This window comes from Acromyrmex echinatior, chromosome 14 (assembly GCF_024713525.1).
Source record: "Acromyrmex echinatior isolate Ae372 chromosome 14, ASM2471352v2, whole genome shotgun sequence".
In the NCBI taxonomy this organism is placed as follows: Eukaryota; Metazoa; Arthropoda; class Insecta; order Hymenoptera; family Formicidae; genus Acromyrmex; species Acromyrmex echinatior.
The window spans coordinates 3,776,605-3,796,840 of record NC_141865.1 but is presented as its reverse complement, the minus strand read 5'-3'; the positions used below and the strand labels follow the sequence as shown (position 1 = coordinate 3,796,840).

Sequence of the window (20,236 nt, the reverse complement as noted above, 5' to 3'; positions counted from 1 at the left end):
TTAAAATGGATTCAAACATTGTTTATATTTGAATTAGATTAAAATGAATTCAAAAAATCAAGAATTCGGATTCAACAATGACCAAATGAATATATTTTATAATAATTCTTTTCCGGATACTGGGCAGTTTTCAGACAAGCATGAATATTACGAGTAGTAGGAGATTGGAGGGGGTTTAAGCAACTTTCGTGCATGACGTGCAATGCCGTAATCTTATTAGGAAGTTTGCATGAAAAAAATAATATATTTTTTTTGTTTATTAAGGAAATATACATTATTATAAATTTATGTATAATAAAATTTGTAATTTTTAGCAATAAATAGGTATTAACAAACTAAAACAAAGTTTAATGATATTTGAAATTTAAGAAAACAATTTTGATTGGCCACCAAGTGCATGACGTCACACTGTAGTAAGTCTGCAACTAAACTAAAGCTTGAAAAATTAAAGCGAAATCTTAAAATTTTCTTTTTAAAAATCTCTTTATAAATTAAGAATATTAAAATAAAATGTCAAATCAATTGGATCCAGGAATCATTAAAGTCGATTCAATGAATTTATCACAAATAATTATATTTATGGTTTGGGAGTATATTATTAGTGATAAGTGATATAATATAATGCTCCAAAAGTTTGAGCAATAAAAGCAACTTTGTAAATACATTTATATTATTATAATACAGTTTTTTTCGATTTTATTCTAAATAGCGCGAATAAATATTATAATTAATGTATCTACAATATCATAGATCATCAAGAAAAAATTATACTGACTCCGCTATACCCAGCAAACGAAAATAAATTGAAATGGATTGGAAATTTTCAATCCATCCGAATCCGTATTTTAAATCCATAAAAATGGATTGGATTCCATACAACAAATTTGTATACATATAAAGTTTAAATAAATTATACAATAGTAGTAATTACATGAAATTCTATAGTTATTATTTTAAAACTTTTATACAAAAAATATATACGCTAGCTTCAAAGGAAACGTATTAATAAAAAATATATATAAAAGCGATTAATTTATTAATTAAAAATAAGGAATTTATATACAGGATACGGCATTTTAATCGTCCCAGGCGAATATTTCAGAAACTAAGAGAGATACAAGAAAAAATTTTATATAAAAGTTGTAAATTTTTTTTGGGTAAAGAAGGTAAATAACGGATTTTAGGAGTGAAAATAATGAATAGGAGGCACTATAATAAAATATTTTTTTGTTAAGTGCTTTTCGAGTTATAAGACTCGAAAGTTGCAGTACCTAGGTATTATAATATTACTCAAGGTCCGACCACAGCTAAAAACCTCTTGAATGTTATTTAGGATCATGAACTGGATAACATTTCAAGACCACTGATTACATTTGTTATTATCATTTTTACGTAAAAATGAATTTTTAGTGCAAAAATGGAGAGAAACAACCTCAAATAGCCTTGATCTTGACAAATGTTATCCAGGTTATGATCCTAAACAGTATTCAAGAGGTTTTTAGCCATCGGTCGGACATCTTGGGTAATGCTAATATCGGAGATATTGTGACCTTCGAGCCCTATAACTCGAAAATATTTTAGTATTTTGAAAAGTTCTCAAGGTGTGCTACAAGAATATGTAATAAAAAATGGAGATTTCATTTAAAAAATTCATATTAATCTGACCTTAGTAGTGCCCCTATCTAAAATCCGTTATTTCCACTTTCTTTCCCCTAAAAAAACCTATAACTTTTATATAAAACTTTTTCTTAGTTTCAGATATTCGCCTGGGGTGATTAAAAATGCCCCACCCTGTATGTAACATTTATTGTACATATTTATTATACATATTTACATAGTTCTTTTTATGTTTCTTTTAACTATTAAATGAAGTAGAAATCATAATATATTTTTACGGTACAATTTCTTTTTAACTCAATCAAAAGAAAAATTTCTTTATAAAGATTATGCGTTTCGCGGGTTTCCTCCGTGTCCAGATCCATTCTTAGAATGCCAATTCCATGAACCTTGCAGTCCACTTCATCAGGGCGAGGAGCAGCCTAATACTGAGCTGTTCCTCCGAATCGTTCCTTTTTATATTACGCTACTTGTTGGAGTGATAAGGGGAAAAGAAAAAAATTGTGGGGGAATCGGTCAGTCTTCAATAACCGGGAGAAGGGTTTCCCATATTTTATTTATAATATGTTATGCCATTATCTGTATTTAGATTGTTAGATTGTTTTTGTATCTCTATCGCTTCTCTATACTTTCTTAGAAAGTATGATGTAATGCTGGCTATTGTGGTCGTTTTGTCAAACAGTATTTGATGTCCTGTTTCGATATTGTGTTCTGATAATGCTGATTGCGTGACGTGTTTTAGCCTGACATCACGTTCGTGTTCCTTTATCCTTGACCATTCTCCCAGTTTCTCCAATGTATACTTGCCCACAGGAACGAGATATTTTGTATATTCCTGCGGAGCTGAGTGGAAGTCTTTGATTTTTAGGATTTCTTAGGATTTGTCCTATCTTTTTGGGTTTGAAGATAGTTCGGATATTATGTTTGTTTAATATCCTGCCAATCCGATCTATTGTTCCTTTGACATATGGGAGAATGGATAGGATCCTTTCGTCTGATTGTGTGTCAGAGACCATTGTCTTGTTTGTATGTTTATTGTTTTGATTATATCTTTTTCGTCATGTCCGTTTTTCTGTAAGACTAATTTGAGTTCTGTCTGTAGATGTTCTTTGTCAGAGATGGTGAAAGCTCTATGTACAAGTGAATTGATTGCAGACTGTTTTTGTGCTGGCTGGTGGTGCGACTCGATGTAAGTATCTATCTGTGTGTGTTGGTTTTCTATACACTTGATAGCCTAAGATAACGTTTCTTAGAGACAAGAACATCTAGGAAGGAGAGTTTTCCGTTTTTCTCTATGTCTAGTGAAGTGGATGTTTGAATGTTGATTGTTGAGGAAAATAAGGAATTTATTCGAAGTTCGACTCTGCCGTGTCTCCATATCACGATTACAGGAGAAATAGGATCCTATTCATTTCTCCCATATGTCAAAGGAACAACAGATCGGATTGGCAGGATATTAAACAAACACAATATCCGAACTATCTTCAAACCCAAAAAGATAGGACAAATCCTAAGAAATCCTAAAAATCAAAGACTTCCACTCAGCTCCGTAGGAATATACAAAATATCTCGTTCCTGTGGGCAAGTATACATTGAAGAAACTGGGAGAATGGTCAAGGATAAAGGAACACGAACGTGATGTCAGGCTAAAACACGTCACGCAATCAGCATTATCAGAACACAATATCGAAACAGGACATCAAATACTGTTTGACAAAATGACCACAATAGCCAGCATTACATCATACTTTCTAAAAAAGTATAGAGAAGCGATAGAGATACAAAAACAATCTAACAATCTAAATACAGATAATGGCATAACATATTATAAATAAAATATGGGAAATCCTTCTCCCGGTTATTGAAGACTGACCGATTCCCCCACAATTCTTTTCTTTTCCCCTTACCACTCCAACAAGTAGCGTAATATAAAAAGGAACGATTCGGAGGAACAGCTCAGTATTAGGCTGCTCCTCGCCCTGATGAAGTGGACTGCAAGGTTCACGGAACGTTGGCATTCCATCTGGACACGGAGGAAATCCGCGAAACGCATAATTTTTATATAGAAAGCACCCGTGGAAGTCTCAAGAATATTATCGAAAAATTTCTTATTCATAATTCTGAATAAAATAGCATTCATGATGCATTTTTTAACAATGGATTTTTTACAATTTTGAATTGCATAGTATTCATGGCTCATTTTAAAAGAAAAACTTTTTTTAATTTAATTGGATTGAAAAACTGCATTTCCAGAATTTTAAATTAAGCAATATTCACACACACAAAATACTATATTATTTTTAAAAAGTGTAGAAATATACTCCATACCATTCCAATAAGTGAATAAAAATGCATTCAGGATTGAAAAAATATTTATTTTAACATTTGTGAATCAATATTTCTAAAAATCTGAATCCATTTCAATTCATTTCAATCCATTCTCGTTTGCTGGGTTTGTATTACCTACGAAGAAAATGAAATAATTAATTCAATGCTTTGAATGTGCAGCATCAGAAGGTACTTGAGAGCAATATGTAGTTTAAAAACAACTTAACTTTATTTCATAAAAGTAATAATTTAATAAACAATCGTTTAAATATCTTTATAGAACAGTCATTTGCAACTTTAAAAATACAAAGTAAAAATAAATCCAAGATAAAAGTTTATACACATATATATATATATTATATATATATATATACAGAGTATCCCATTTTAAATGACGATCTTAAAAGAGAGTTAAAACAAATTTTCGAGGGTTTCTCGACCACTTGGGGATCGTTTTATTTGTATGTTTTCTTATGTATTTTTCTTCGTAGAAACCGAAAATAATCCTTATATAATAATAATAAATTATAGTACAATAATCATTATAGTAACCTCAGATTTAAGGAAAAATTGATATATTGAAATAAAATGAATAAAATCCTTATTCGTAATTATAAAATCACTATCAATTATGCCTCAATGATTTAAAAATTAATTCCAAATTGGATCAAATGCGAGTAATATTGCATCACAAAACGTTAATTAGATTATATTTCTCATTAGGACATTTATTATAAAAAAATTAATAATCTTATCGCCAAATAAGATGAAAAGTTAAAAATAGATATCCGAGATACTCAAAAGCTGTCAAATGACTATGGACTGAGACAGACGAACAACTTTGTAGCGCATAAACAAACATCAAATCTATTCACACACAAGCATGAAGTCTATGAATATGTTGCTTGTTTTTCGCGCCACAAAGTCATTCGTCTATTCGAGCTCTAACGCGTACAGCTTATGGCGAGATGCTTGGAATGGGGGAAACGGTATTGAGATGACAAATAATATAATGAAAAATATAATCTAATTAACGTTTTGTGGTGCAATATTACTCGCATTTGATCCAATTTGGAATTAATTTCTAAATCATTGAAGCATAACTGACAGTGATTTCATAACGATGCAAAGGATTTTATTCATTTTATTTCAATTTTTCCTTAAGTGGCGTTATTATAATGAATATTTTTGCTTTCTACAAAGAAAAATACATAAGAAAACATACAAATAACAAAAACAATCTCCGAGTGATCAGAAAATTTTCGAAAATTTGTACCCTCTTTTCTTTTGAATAGTGCATTTTAGAAAAAAATGTTTCAAACAAAAGTTTTGTTTGACTTTGAGGAGGACATAAGATGATATCATTAGTTTGACCTTTGGCGTCATCAAGGTCAGAGCAATATCACTTTGAATTTTTTAAATGGAATCTCATATTTTTCATTGCATATTCTTGTTGCACACTTCGAGAGCTTTCCAAAATACTATAGTAAAATATTTTTTCATGAAGTACTTTTCGAATTATAAGACTTGAAAGTTACAATATCGCCTACATTGAATGTTGATCAGGATCATGTCCTGAATAACATTCATTAAGATCAAAGTTACTGGAGACTGTTTCTCTTATTTTCATTTTTACGTAGAAATCGAATTTTTAGTACAAAAATGAAAGTAAGCGGAACAACTTTAATGACCTTGACAAATGTTATCCAGATCATGATCCTGAATTTAAAAGATTTTAACCATCGATCAGACACCTTGCGTAGTACTAATGTCGGCTGTACAGTAACTTTCAAACTTTATATAAATTTCTATAAATATATTGAATTTAATTATGAAAGAATGTAAGCATGGTATAACTTCCTTAATGGCGATTAATAGACCATACGAGTCTGCATCTCCAACTGAAATTGAATAACAAATTATTGGAGAAAATCAGCTTTTGCCTTGTCTAATATTGCAATTTAAAAAAAATTTATTACAACTAATGAGATGACAATGAATTTTAAATCTACGACTGAAAATTTAGGTGACAACTCTAATTTTATAAAGTAATCGAACAAGCTAAAGTAATCGAATAAAGCAAAAAAATTTGATAATCAGTTGTTAAGACATATACACATATTATTAAAGAGGAAAGAACAATTTATATATTATCAATAGGAAAAAACAATTTATACATTATCAATTCATTAGCTAATGTTTAACTACTTTTGTACTAAAAAAATTCATTATCAGTTGATAATTTCATAATTATCAACTGACAAAAGAAGAAATGTTTGAAAATTAAAAAAGCAAGTTATTCTGATAAATTTATTAATTTAAGATTATAAACATTTAAAAAATGGCATTCACACATTAAAAATATGTTTTTTTATATTAATGAATTCTAATTTTAAAATAATTGTAGATATAGAATAATTTTACAAATTCCCAAAATATCTTTATATTTGATATTCAATGTTTTAGTTTACGTTTTAGGTTATATTGGATATTTTTACATGAACATGATTAATATAATTGTTATAATTAAACAGCATATTTGTTATAATTAAAAAACATATTTTATATAATACGTACATGTACACATATTTTATTAATATGAAATGATCTTCACAACAAAAATGATTCCATTTCCCTAGTTCATCAACACGATGTAAACTTTTAAACTACTTTTTTCTTACATTTTCAGCTTGAGGCACATAAAAGAACAATTTTTCCGATGTTTTAATTATTGTGCTTTTATATACAGATACAAAACACATTTTGTATGTGTTTCCTTTACTCATTTTTAAAATAAATTAATTTCTTACTGAATAATTGTGGTTTTGTCGTGAAGTGTGACGTCACAGCACGTTCGGGAAGGCTCGGTCCGGACTGTCTTCAGCATTTCAAATAATATAATACTTTATTATTTATTTTCTTAAATAATTTGCGTTAAAAACTGTTATTAAAAAATTGTAGTTAAAGATATATATATATATATACATATATATAAAAATTACAAAATGTAATATTTTTCAAAAATTATGCAAACTCTCTATTATATATATGACAAAAAATCATTCCGTAATAAATATAAATTTATTTTATAGGTAAAAGATAGCACTTGAAAGTGGCATAAATGAAAATGAAAAAAAAATTTATTTTTTTAGTTACAAAAATGATAATATGGCCAAAAACGTCAATTTTGACATATTTAACTTCAATTTTTTCAAAAACCTAACAATTAGGCCAATTCCACGGCCAGATTCGTTTTCGGCGAAGAAAAATACATTAGAAAACGCTTCGTTTATTTAGGTCCTTAAAAAAAGTCTATTTTTGTATAACTATATTAACAAATAATAATAATATTATTCAGCAAATCTTCACAACGCTAGGCTATGTCCTGACAGTGCATTTTTTGCAAATGAAAACCGATAGGAACGATAGCGCCATCATAGAGGTGTATGATGGAACGGTGAGGCTTCTAGCTACTGTCAAAGTCAGAAACGGGACTTTACCGCAGAGCGTGACCTCAACCGGTCATAATCTTTTTATAAAGTTCATAGCTGAACCTCGAACTAACGCACTTGTGTTTGTACGAGTGTCATCAGGCTACAGTAAGTTTAACAAGAATTTACACATTATTCCGGATTATATTGATCTCCTATTTTTAAGTTAACAAGTTTATAAAAGATAAAAATAAGAAATAAAATGCCTTAGGCATTTAATTGTTATTTAATTTATTATCTGTGAGCCTAATTTGTTTATTTTTATTTTAATGAAAGATGTTTAACATTCTTCTTTTTCTACAGAGAAAACGTATGATCTCAATGTAACCGGTAGTACAATAACGAGTAATAACGGTCGTGGTATCATCGTGGAAAAGTTAAGATCCGCCTTGCACATTCACGAGACCTCGGTATCAGATAACAATCATGTGGCAGGCGTACACGTGTTAGGTGGCGCGATGGACGTTAACATCACCGATAGTCGTATCGCGTACAATCAAGGGGACGGTGTTAACATCACTGTTACGGGCGGCAATCGTAACGTATCGCGCAGCAGTATATCATCCAACAGCGGTTATGGTTTTGCGGTGTGGCTCAACGATAGCTCCGCCACCGAATACGTACATTTTAATCAATCAACCGTGATCGAGTACTCGCAGATATTTAGCAATAAGGACATCGGCGTTCTGGTAAGTACAAATTTATCTGTTATCCACGAAGTAAGAGAGGAGAAGACTCAACTTGATACCGTGCGAGCAGAAAAAGTGGGACTAGTTTGTCCGCCAAATTGGAAGAGAATCCGATGCGAAAACAAGTCCTAGACACAATTTGAGTGCTTTCCATTTGATGACACAAGTCAACACAAGTGTCACCCTATCTTTGTCACGTTGAGAAATTATTTAAAAATGTTGAAAATTATTCATTGAAGTGATGTCGAATCAAGTTCTTGAATTTTTTAAATTCTTTTCAACCGGTAATTCGCTTGAATCAATAATTATGGATTGATTATTTACTTTCTGTATCTCATCCAATGTGCATAGAAATGAAACATACCGATCCGGTTGAATGGATTGAAATGAATTAAAATGTATTCAGATTTTCAGAAATACGGATTTATGAATGTTAAGATAAATCCTTTTCAATCTTGAATGCATTTTCATTCATTTACAGAAATTGTATGAAACAAATGTCTATTCCTTTTCAATCTTGAATGCATTTTTATTTATTTATAGGAATGGCATGGAGTATATTTCTATGTTTTTCGAAATCTTAAAATTATCTAAAAATAATATTATAGTATTTTGTATGCATCATGAATATTATTCAATTCAAAATTTTGAATAAGAAATGCAGTTTTTAAATTCAATTCAATTAAAAAATTTTAAAAGAAAAAAAATTTTTGTTTTAAAATGGATCATGAATGCTATTCAATTCAAAATTGTGAGTGGAAAATCCATTGCTTTATTTAAAAATGCATCATGATCGAATATTACTTTATTTAGAATTATGAATAAGAAATTTGTCGTTTTAATTCAACTGAACTAAAAAAAAGTTGTACCATAAAAATATATCATGAATTCTACTTCATTTAATAGTTAAAAGAAACATAAAAAAAACTACATAAATATGTACAATAAATGTTACATATATAAATTACTTAATTTCAATTAATAAATTAATTGTTTTTATGTATATCTCATATTGATACATTTCCTTCAATATACAGCTAGTGTATATTTTTTGTATAAAAGTTTTAAAATAATAATTATAGAAGTTAGATATATATATAATTATAGAATTATAGATGTAATTACTTTAATTTATTTAAACTTTTACACATATAAAAATTTGTTATATGAAATCCAATCCATTTTTGTGGATTTAAAATATGAATTCGAGTGGATTGAAAATTTCCAATCCATTTCAATCCATTTTCATTTGCTGGGATAGGAAATACCAACTGCTAATCCGTAAAATGATCCGATCTCGGCAAGTGATATCGTTGAAAAGCATGCATCGAGATGATATACATAAGTCGTTACCTCTCCCAAACAAAAATTCCGACGTGATATACAAAGAGTGTAACATTGCGGACGTGATATACAGAGTGTGTAACATTGCGGATCTACGGCGACAAGATAATTTCTAGACATAAGGCCACGACAGTGCAGATTATATCTGGAAGTCACCCTGTTGCCGTGAATCCGTAATGTTGTATACCCAGCAAACGAGAATAGATTAAAATTTTTTTAATGCGTACTTTAAATCCATGAAAATAGATTAAATGGATTGAAATGAATTGGATCCGAGCTAATAGTAGTTTAATATTCGAAAAAAAAAACATTTATTTTTAAAGGTTACAAATTTTATTCCTAAGACATAATAAAATTTCATCCAATTGAATATAATTGAATCCAATTGAATCCAATTAAATCCAAAAAAAAGTATTCGCTATTTATATAAAATACGCATTCGGATAGAAAAAAATTTCAATCCATTTTAATCCATTCTCGTTTGCTGGAAGTAAAACTCATTCGGGAAGAAATTCATATATCTACAAGGTACGTCCCAAAATTTTCCGAACTTTTGAAATAAAACAACAACGGTTTACTTTTTTTTTCAAATTCAAATTGTTTATTCAAAGTAGTCCCCGTCGGACTCAATACAACGTTTGGCACGATCTAAAAGCATTTCAAATGAGTGTTTTATGTCGTTCAAAGGCACGTCCTTCAGAATAGTGGTACAAGCCCTTTGGATGTCTTCTACGTCCACATACCGCTTTCCTTTCATGGACAAATGCATTTTGCCGAATAGGTAGAAGTCACAAGGTGCCATATCAGGCGAATACGGGGAATGGTTGATTGTTAAAATGTGATTTTTAGTCAAAAATCAGTGACAAGTGTCGAACGGTGAGATGGCGCATTATCGTGTAACAAGCGCCAACTTCCTCCTTCGCGATATTCTGGCCGAATACGACGAATGCGGTGCACCAAACGCTTCAAAACGCTTACATAGAATACAGCATTAACTGTTTGGCCTGCTGGAACGAATTCTTTGTGCACAATACCCTTGGAATCATAAAAACAAATGAGCATTGTCTTCACTTTTGACTTCTCTAAACGCGATTTTTTGGGTTTTGGGTCGTTTCGCGCCTTCCATTCCGCGCTTTGACGCTTGGTTTCTGGATCGTATTGAAAACACCACGTCTCGTCACCAGTAACAATGCTATAAAGGAAGTTTTGGTCCTTTTTTGCTTCCTTAATAATGTCCTTTGAATGTTGAATTCGATGCATTTTTTGGTCGTCAGTCAACTTGTGTGGAACAAATCGTGCACAGACTTTTTGTAGGCCCAAATGTTCGGTCAAAATGCGATAAATCGTTGATTTGGGGATGTTCAATTCCATTTCCATGTATCTCACTGAAGATTTTGGCTCATGCTTGATGAAATTACGCACAACTTCGATGGAATTTTCGTTAATTGTCGATTTTGGGCGACCTGTATGTGCGTCGTCATTTATGTCCTCACGACCGTTCTTGAATCGCGTATACCACTCATAAACACTGGCACGGGCTACACAATTATCACCATAAACTTGTTTCATCAAATTATGGGTTTCGGTAAATGTTTTACCAAGTTTAAAACAAAACTTAATATTGGCTCTTTGTTCGAAGTTCATTCTCGTACCGATGTATACAACATACTGACACTTAAGACGCCATAACTTCGTTTCCACTGAACCAAATGTCATGAAATTTTTACTGGAAGTCAGCTAGGGATGTACCTTTCAAACACGCAATCGAACACACGGATGGCGCCACCCGACCTATCCCTATTGAAAAAGTTCGGAAAATTTTGGGACGCACCTTGTATGATTATTTTGGTGCATACTTTCTAATGATAAAATACTTTCTGGGATCGCAGATTACCATTTCATATCTGAATCTATATTGAACAGAGTTCACATTATTATACTTATCTAAAGGTATAGAAACGGATTCAGTGTATTCAGTCTCTACGAAATTCAATACTTTTTTCGCGAATAACGCAGATTCGAAAATTTGATTTATATAGGTTTATCCAATACAATCCATTCTCATTTGCTGGGACGTTCTCTGAGGGTTTAATTCATTCTCGTTTGCTGGGTCAACACAAGTCGACACAAGCGTTCTATCCTTCTTGACATTCCAAGTTACGCATGAAGCACATGATACATCATTTATCTTTGTTGTTCACCAAATAATAAAGAAAGATAAAAAAACGATACATCATGCGCTTCATGCGTAACTCGGAATGTCAAGAAGGATAGAACGACACTTGTGTCGACTTGTGTCGACTCAGCAAACGAGAATGAATTGAAATGGATTGGAAATTTGCCATCCGCGAATCCATATTTTAAATCCAAAAATGAATTGAATTCCATATAAAAAATTTTTACATGTAAAAGTTTAAATAAATTAAAGTAGTAATTACATGAAATTATATAGTTATTATTTTAAAACTTTTATATAAAAAATATATGCTAGTTGTATAATAAAGGAAACGTATTAATATAAAATATACATAAAAGCAATTAATTTAGTAATTAAAAATAAGGAATTTACATATGTAACATTTATTGTACATATTTACGTTCTTTATATTTCTTTTAAATGTTTCTTTTAAATTTCTATTAAATGAAGTAAAATTCATGATATTAGGTGTATAAATAAGTTTCCACCGTTTAACAAAAGACGGCGCCACTAGCAAGTTATGATTAAAATTGTCTAATGTAAAACATTATATCATAAGATTGGACATCTGTCAACAACATAATCTTGAAATACTAACGATTTTGTATCAGCATCATATATTTTTTTTGTGCGAAAATGCCAAGTTTTGAGTCGAATAAACGTCATTTGCGGACACTTTTGATTTACTTCTTTAATTTGAAGAAATCTGCAGCTGAGGTTCATCGATTGCTTGTAGAAGCATATGGTGAGGCTGCCTTAAGTGAGAGAAGTTGTCGTGAATGGTTTCAAAAATTTAAGAACGGTGAATTTGACGTCGAAGACAAAGAACGTAGCGGAAGGCCGAAAGTGTACGAAGACGCGGAATTGGAAGCATTATTGAATGAAGATTCGTGCCAAACGCAAAAAGTAGTGGCTAGCGATGGACAATAAAACATTATGTATCGTTCTTTCACAATAAATGCTTAATTTTTTATTAAAAACGGCGGAAACTTATTTGTACACCTAATATATTTTTACGGTACAACTTTTTTTTAACTCAGTTGAATTAAAACGAAAAATTTCTTATTCATAATTCTAAATAAAATAGCACTCGTGATACATTTTTAAATGAAATAATGGATTTTCTACTTACAATTTTGAATAGTATTCATAATCCATTTTAAGAAAATGGATCATTAAAAAAAAACTTTTTTATTCAATTGAATTAAACTGCACTTCCTATTCAGAATTTTGAATTTAGCAGTATTCACAATGCATAGAAATGGCTAATATTATTTTTAGATTCAACTAGACTGAAAAACTGCATTTCCTCTATTCAGAATTTTAAATTAAGCAATATTCATAATGCACACAGAAATGGCCAATATTATTTTTATATTGAAAAGCATAGAAATATACTCCATGCCATTCTTATAAATGAATAAAAATGCATTCGAGATTGAAAAGGATTCATAACATGAATGTTTCAAAATAATATTTTAATTGTAACATTCACGTGGCGTTCCAATAATGTTACATCTTGGCTATTACAGGGTGGGCCATCTATTGGTACGTTTTTGAATTTCGTCGTATGGCAACACTGAACGAGCTACAGACCCGAAATTTTGACAGTTTATTAGTCATACCGTCCGCGGCACGAAACAACATGTTTTCTCTTGAAGAGCGTTTTGAAATTTTAAAAACTTATTTTCAAAGTCAGTGCTGTGTCGCCGAAACTGTACGAATTTTGAAAAGAAATATGGGTCGTGATAGAGCACCCACCGAAGGAGCTATACGCAAATTGGTGAGGAAAGTTCGTGAGAAAGGGATGTTAGTGGATGACATTATATTACGACTGTTTTGAGTGAAATTGGCGCCGAGGTAGTCCAAAATGTCATTAATAATTGGGGTGACCGAATGGCATACTGTAAGGCCAGTAGAGGGAGCCACATGAACGAAATCGTTTTTCATTCTTGACGCGGATACTTTTAGCTTCACAACAAAAAAAAAATTAATAAAAAATATCAATGTATGCTCATTTGATCGCATTTTTAAAAACGTACCAATAGATGGCCCACCCTGTATTTCAATAATTTGAGATATTAAAAAAGAAATGTTTAGCAAGGAACGTTTCATTTGGGTTTTGTTTATAACGTTCAAACCCAGCAAATGAGAATGGATTAAAATGGATTAAAATTTTTTTAATTCGTACTTTAAATCCATGAAAATGGATTGAATGGATGGAAATGGATTGGATTCAAGCTGATACTAGTTTAATATTCAAAAAAAAAATATTTAAGAGTTACAAATTTTATTCCTAAGATATTTAAAATAATTACTGGAAATTAACTACTTCAAATTGATATTAAAAAAACGCACCTTAGTGGGATTCGAGAGACCTGAGATCTCTGGATTAAGTGTGTGTGAGTCTTCTACGTTACCCACTATATTACTTTTTCAATCATCTTGGTAAATATGTTATTTATTCTCTACTTCAATTACAATCAGCTAAACTAGTGCACAAAATTATATAAATATAATAAAAATATCATAATTTTAACAGCTATAATAAAAATATCATAATTTAACAGATATAATAAAATATACATAATTTACACTATGAGACAACATTGGGTAAGTGTCGGATAATTTAATCTCGCTTGACCGATATCGCGCGCCATGATTAGTCTAATATTCGGGCTGTGTCCGACTTAGTTTGCGATCACATGTTTGTGTTCACATCGATCATTCATTTTACTTCTAATCAAAGAGAACAAAAGAACATAGCTCAATTATTTTTACATTACAACTTTTATGAACTTATTGTTAGTTGGATTAAAACGAAAAATTTTCAACTTATAATTTTGAATAATTTAAGTAGCATTTATAGTTCATTTTTAAACAAAAATTTAAAAGTTTTTTTTTATTAGATTGAAAAACTATTATTTGAAAAGCATTTCATATTCAAAATATTGAATTGTATATTGAGAATATTGAGTAGTATTCACGTTGCACAAAAATTGCTGATATTATTTTTGAATTTAACTGAATTAAAAAAACTGTACTTTCTATTCACAATTCTGAATTGAGTAGTATTCACGATGCACAGAAAAATGCTAATATTATTTTTAAATTGAAAGACATAGAGGTATGCTCTATGCAATTTCTATAAATAAATAAAAATGCATTCAGAATTGAAAAGGCATAGAGATTTACTTTATTCAATTCCTATAAATGAATAAAAATGCATTCAGGATTGAAATGCATTCATTTTAACATTCATGAATCCGTATTTCTGAAAATCTGAATCCATTTTAATCCATTTCAATTCATTCTCGTTTGCTGGGAAGACATTACAACAATGTCACATTTATAAAACATGTATTTTAAGATGTTCCATAAACGTTTCATTTAGGATGTTTGGCTTATAACGTTTGATGACATTACAGCAATGCTATATTTACGATAATACTGAAACATCAATTTTACAATATTCCATATGAAACATTTATTTTGGGATACATTGACAGACATTACACTGCAGATTTTTGTACGTATATATGCAAACATTTTTGAAATTACCTAATTTTTTACGGAAGCTTTTTAACAAATAAGATATGTACGTTTATGATTAGGGACGACGAAGAAAGGGAAGAGTATGATGTCATTTTGGTCGAGTTCAAACCGGCAAAGGCATTCGCTTGCCGAGCGAATGAGCGTGACTAATTCTTACCTATGGATCCAATCAATCATGTTTAATTGCTCGGCGAGCAGACCTAGTCGCTTTATCGATTTGAACGCGCTCATTGACTTTCTCTTATCGCTCGTTTCTCTAGTGTAAAAAATTTAGATGAAATAGGCACAATAGAGAAATTATCAGCGTCAGGGCTGTGTGGTTCAGTGGCAGGATGGAAATCTACTAATATGAGGAGGCCTCGGTTCTACTTCTCTTTTCCGATGTATTTTTTCCCCTTTACATCCACGAATCCAACATGAGACCTTTGCAATTTCAAAGATTGTATATATTCGCACAAGGATATAAAATATCAGGAAATACCAATCAATCCGGAAAATAAAGTGAAGTAAGGTTGATATTACAAATGTCTAAATTAGTAAGTTATTCTTTTCAGTGGATTCTCTCCCAATACGAAACAGTCTCATTTTTCTTCACGGAGTTGAGTTTCCTCCCTTATTACTTCATGCTATCACTGTATAAATTAAATCCCAAATTTTAGTAAAACTTAAAATTTGTATGTAAATAAAGTTTATCATGTTTTTTTAATAAAAAAATATAAAAATTGTTATAATTAAAATTTCATCTATTGATATGTGTTAGGATTTACTAAAGTTATATAGGAAAAGTCAAAATAGCTAGAAGATTAGCCATATAAACATATTCGAATCAAAATAATTAAACATTGTGATTGCATAAGAATTCAATGTTTACTTATCAATATATTAATATTTTTGTTAAATTAATTGAACGGAAATTTTTTTAGAAAGCAGATTGAACAGTCAGAATAGATCTTATTGAAAATTAAAAACGTTCTAAAAATGCATATTTATTTGTGCATATTTGCATATTTTATACATATTTACATCATTTGTTTATTATAATTGTTTATTATTGTTTATTGTATAATTTAAATTATTAATTATACTTCTTAAAATATTATATTGTATTTTATTTTACAAATTATAATTTAAATTTTAAACTTTATTTTGTATTATAATTTGCAATATTATAAATACAAAGTATAAATTTTCAAAGTAATTTTGTTAAATATATTAATTGTATCAATATATAAGTAAAATAATAAAAATAAAAAATATGAAAATTATTTATTTAATTTCAGAGATGAATAACATTAATATAATAACATTATTAATGTTATTACATTAATATTATTATAATATAAATAAAATAATTAATATAAAGAAACATATTTTAATATGTTTCTTGCACATGTAATGCATATTATTTTATATAAATTTTATATAAAAAATGCATATTGTATACGTTGCAGTATAAATATATTATAGATATTGTAAACAATCTAATTCTTAATTATTAATTGTTTTTTTAATAATAAATATCTGCGTAAAAATCCAATGTCTTACGGATGAGTTTGTCGTGGAAGATGCGTTTTATTTCTATGCAAAAAGCTTTCATAACTTAATTAATATCTGCTTTTTCTTCAGTATCATTCAATTCATTTAATTTTGTCTAAAATAATAAGAAACATATAAGCGCATTTAGCTTCACATCTTTTTTATTTTTTATTCTTATTTCTTGTGTAATAAAGCTATGCATCTTAAAGTTTTCAAAACAGTTTTAGGAAGCTCTAATATTTATATATCAATATTATAAAATATCTATAACAACTGGTTTTTTAACTCTTAATTACCAGAGGAACTTGAGTCTTAAGATTTTACATACGAATACTAAGTTTTACTAAAATTCAAAGTTTTACGGTGTGTATAGATTTTAATTATTGCCCTGTAATTATAATTGAATAACTGATTATTATTACAATATTGCTATATACATGAATTAATCTCGATATTCCTTCGGTCAATAGATCGGTAATTCAACCGGCAACTCGTACGTAAATGTAACTGGCAATTGGTTTAACACCAGCTTTGAAACGGCGCTGCAAGTGGAATCCAGTTGGAGAAAAGACAATGGATTAATGAGAGTGCAGATCGGGCACAACTCATTCATAAGGAATGAGAAGTTAGGAATCAAACTGAGCCCAGCGCTCAATCTCGACGCTATTATAGAGTACAATCATTTTGTAGATCAAGCAACCGGCGCAATTCTAATAAAAAATCCACTCTACGAAGAATTTAACATTTTACCCGCGGAGATCGTGATCCGATATAATGAATTCTATAACAACCAAGGTACCTTTATAGTCAGCATCGGCTTATCGCCTTACAACGACGCGCAAAAGTTACTGTTCACAAGAAACTTCCTGAAACATAATCGTGTTCGGGAATTGTTCGACAACGGCGATATGCGGAATGTCAAACTGATACCGCGCTCCAGAGTAGCTGCTGTCGTTGTCGTATCTTCGAGCAATGTTCACGTTTTCCGTAACATCTTAAACAATCTCGATTCGCGTTACGAGATTGGCTCTCATCTGGAAGATCAGAGTAAAGTTATCAATTGCACGTATAACTGGCTAGGATCTGCGGAAGAAAAGATAATATTCGATCGATTATTTCATAGGTATGTCTGATTAACATTTTTTAATTCTTGCAATAGAGTAAATAATAATAAAAATATAATCATGTTATTTAGGAAGGACAGATATAATCTCGCCAAGATCGAGTATTTGCCTTACTTGTTGCACAACAGTAATCCCGGTGCGAATACCATCATTCCGAATCCGACATTCGTGCCGCAATTTATCAGGTCTGACTCGAACGAAGTCGGAGGTGAGGTTGATGGCCAGGAGGAATTAAAAGCCGGAGAGTACATTGTCAAGCGTGATATCAATGTAAGACCAGGCGGCAAACTAATATTGCAACCGGGCGTTACGTTACGCTTCCCACCGGCCGTAGGAATGATGATCGCCGGCAAATTTGACGCGCGCGGCAAGAAACCCAGTGATATCTTATTCACTCTCAAGGAGGAGCTCGTTATGTTATCAAATAACGATACTTTTACAGATGAGAATATTCAAGTCCATGAGACAGAATCTATGCCAGTGAGGCTTCTTGGTGGAAAAACGAATCTTGAAGGGAGATTGCAGGTAATTCACTGTATTATCTTTATTTTTTTAAACGTAATTTGTATTTAAGGAGTTAATTTATCGAATTGTATAAATTTTACAATAAATATTAATGAATAGTGCTGTTCAAATGATGAAATAGAGAAAAAAATTACAATCTACATGATCTTTAATTGTTCTTTTATTCTGAAAGGTAAAAATTGGAAATGAATGGGGCACTGTGTGTAATTATGGATGGACAATTCAGGATGCAGCACTCGTTTGCCATCAGTTAGGCTTTATCCTCGACTTCGAGAATTGGCTTATGGAACGATCGCAAATTCCGAATGCAGGGATCAATGAGAAGATACTCCTCAGCAATGTGCGCTGTACCGAGTACGACAATGATATAACTAAATGTCGAGCGGAAAGGGAACAAGATTTTGAAAACTCGTGTACTCATGAGAATGACGTTGGTGTCAGGTGTCTGGAGGCGGCATGGGCTGGTCTCAGATTAGGACCACTGGCTCAAAGAAGCGACTTGCAGTACGTGACGATTGAAAAGGCAGGCTTGCTGGATTACAAAACTAATTCATTTAAACCAGGTAATTTTTTAGATTCTTTAAAGGTTTTCTTAATAATCAGTCGCGCGAATTATTACTTTACGTTGTTTATTTGTATAATAGCTTTGCAAATTGATTTTGCTCGGCATTCACTGAACGGTATCAAGGTCTTGAACAATCTGCAAGACGGCTTAGGAGTTCTGTATTCAGACATATATTCGGCGGACGCGATAAACACTGTGACGAATAGCGACTTCTCTCAAAACGGCGGGAGCGGCATCAGTTTCAAGCAATTAGGTATGCGGATTGTTAATTCACGAATCGAAAACAACAAGATCGCGGGAATAAGACACAATCCCGCTCTCTCGGCTGTTCAGCAAAGAGAATTCGCGGGATGGTTCCTGCGGAAATCGGACACCACAGTCGACTCACCGTACAATCCGATAATCTTGCCTGAAACGACTGAGAACATCGAACTTGCTAATGGAGAGACCAAATACATTATCACGACTAAAGTAACCAGTGACTCTGTCCGTCGTATCATCAACATTGAAGTATAAATTCTTTTTCTTCTCGCAAGAAGTATCTTGTTGTCATAGTTGAACTAAATTTTATCCAAATTATAGTGCAAACCAAGCTATGTCATCGGTATCCAATTATTGAATCCGATTGAAAATCGAAGTACGGAACAAATTATACTGCACGACTCGCAGCATTTCGACATAAATCAGACTGTTTGGCACGTAAAACGGGATCTGAGTGTTTTCCCCGTCTCGTCTAGTTCCTTTGTAGTACTTTTGGAGTATGATAGCGGTGAGAATGCTCTCGGTGGAACTGTCATAGTTGTCACGTCGCTCTCGGCTCCAAGACAGGTATATATTTTAAGTATAAATATTACATTAATAGAGATGTTGTTAAATTAAATGTTCTCAATCAAATTATTGGGTGTTTGAATTAATTCGTAGCGTTTTTTAATGAAAAATGTTATTTATTCACATGAGCATTAAAAATACATTATGAAAGTACTTCCCATCACTTGTAAACCTACGACTTAATTCCAACACCTAATAATTTAAACCAATTTTTCTTAAGTTAAATAACATCTTGTTATTTTAAACTTCCAATGCCGAATTGTATTATTTTGACAAAACATGTGATTAAAAAACAACCACAACTAATCAATCCATTTCTGTGATTAAATTGCTTAGTTTCAAAGTAAAGCGTTTATATTAACTTACGCACTTAGTATATAATACATTAAATTTGAATCAAAATGTTTGAATCAATTGTCTAAATAATAAGATAAACT

General features: G+C 31.0%; 1 protein-coding gene across 1 annotated transcript in view; it reads left to right on the top strand.

The window, feature by feature from the left end:
* Positions 1-20,236, top strand: part of bark (C-type lectin domain-containing protein bark beetle) — a 60,381-nt gene that overhangs the window by 22,606 nt on the left and 17,539 nt on the right. The window contains exons 8-14 of the mRNA XM_087413482.1: positions 7,304-7,544; positions 7,740-8,125; positions 17,228-17,880; positions 17,953-18,406; positions 18,579-18,969; positions 19,051-19,481; positions 19,554-19,799. Coding sequence (XP_087269608.1) covers positions 7,304-7,544; positions 7,740-8,125; positions 17,228-17,880; positions 17,953-18,406; positions 18,579-18,969; positions 19,051-19,481; positions 19,554-19,799 — 2,802 coding nt within the window. The remainder of the gene's footprint in view (positions 1-7,303; positions 7,545-7,739; positions 8,126-17,227; positions 17,881-17,952; positions 18,407-18,578; positions 18,970-19,050; positions 19,482-19,553; positions 19,800-20,236) is intronic.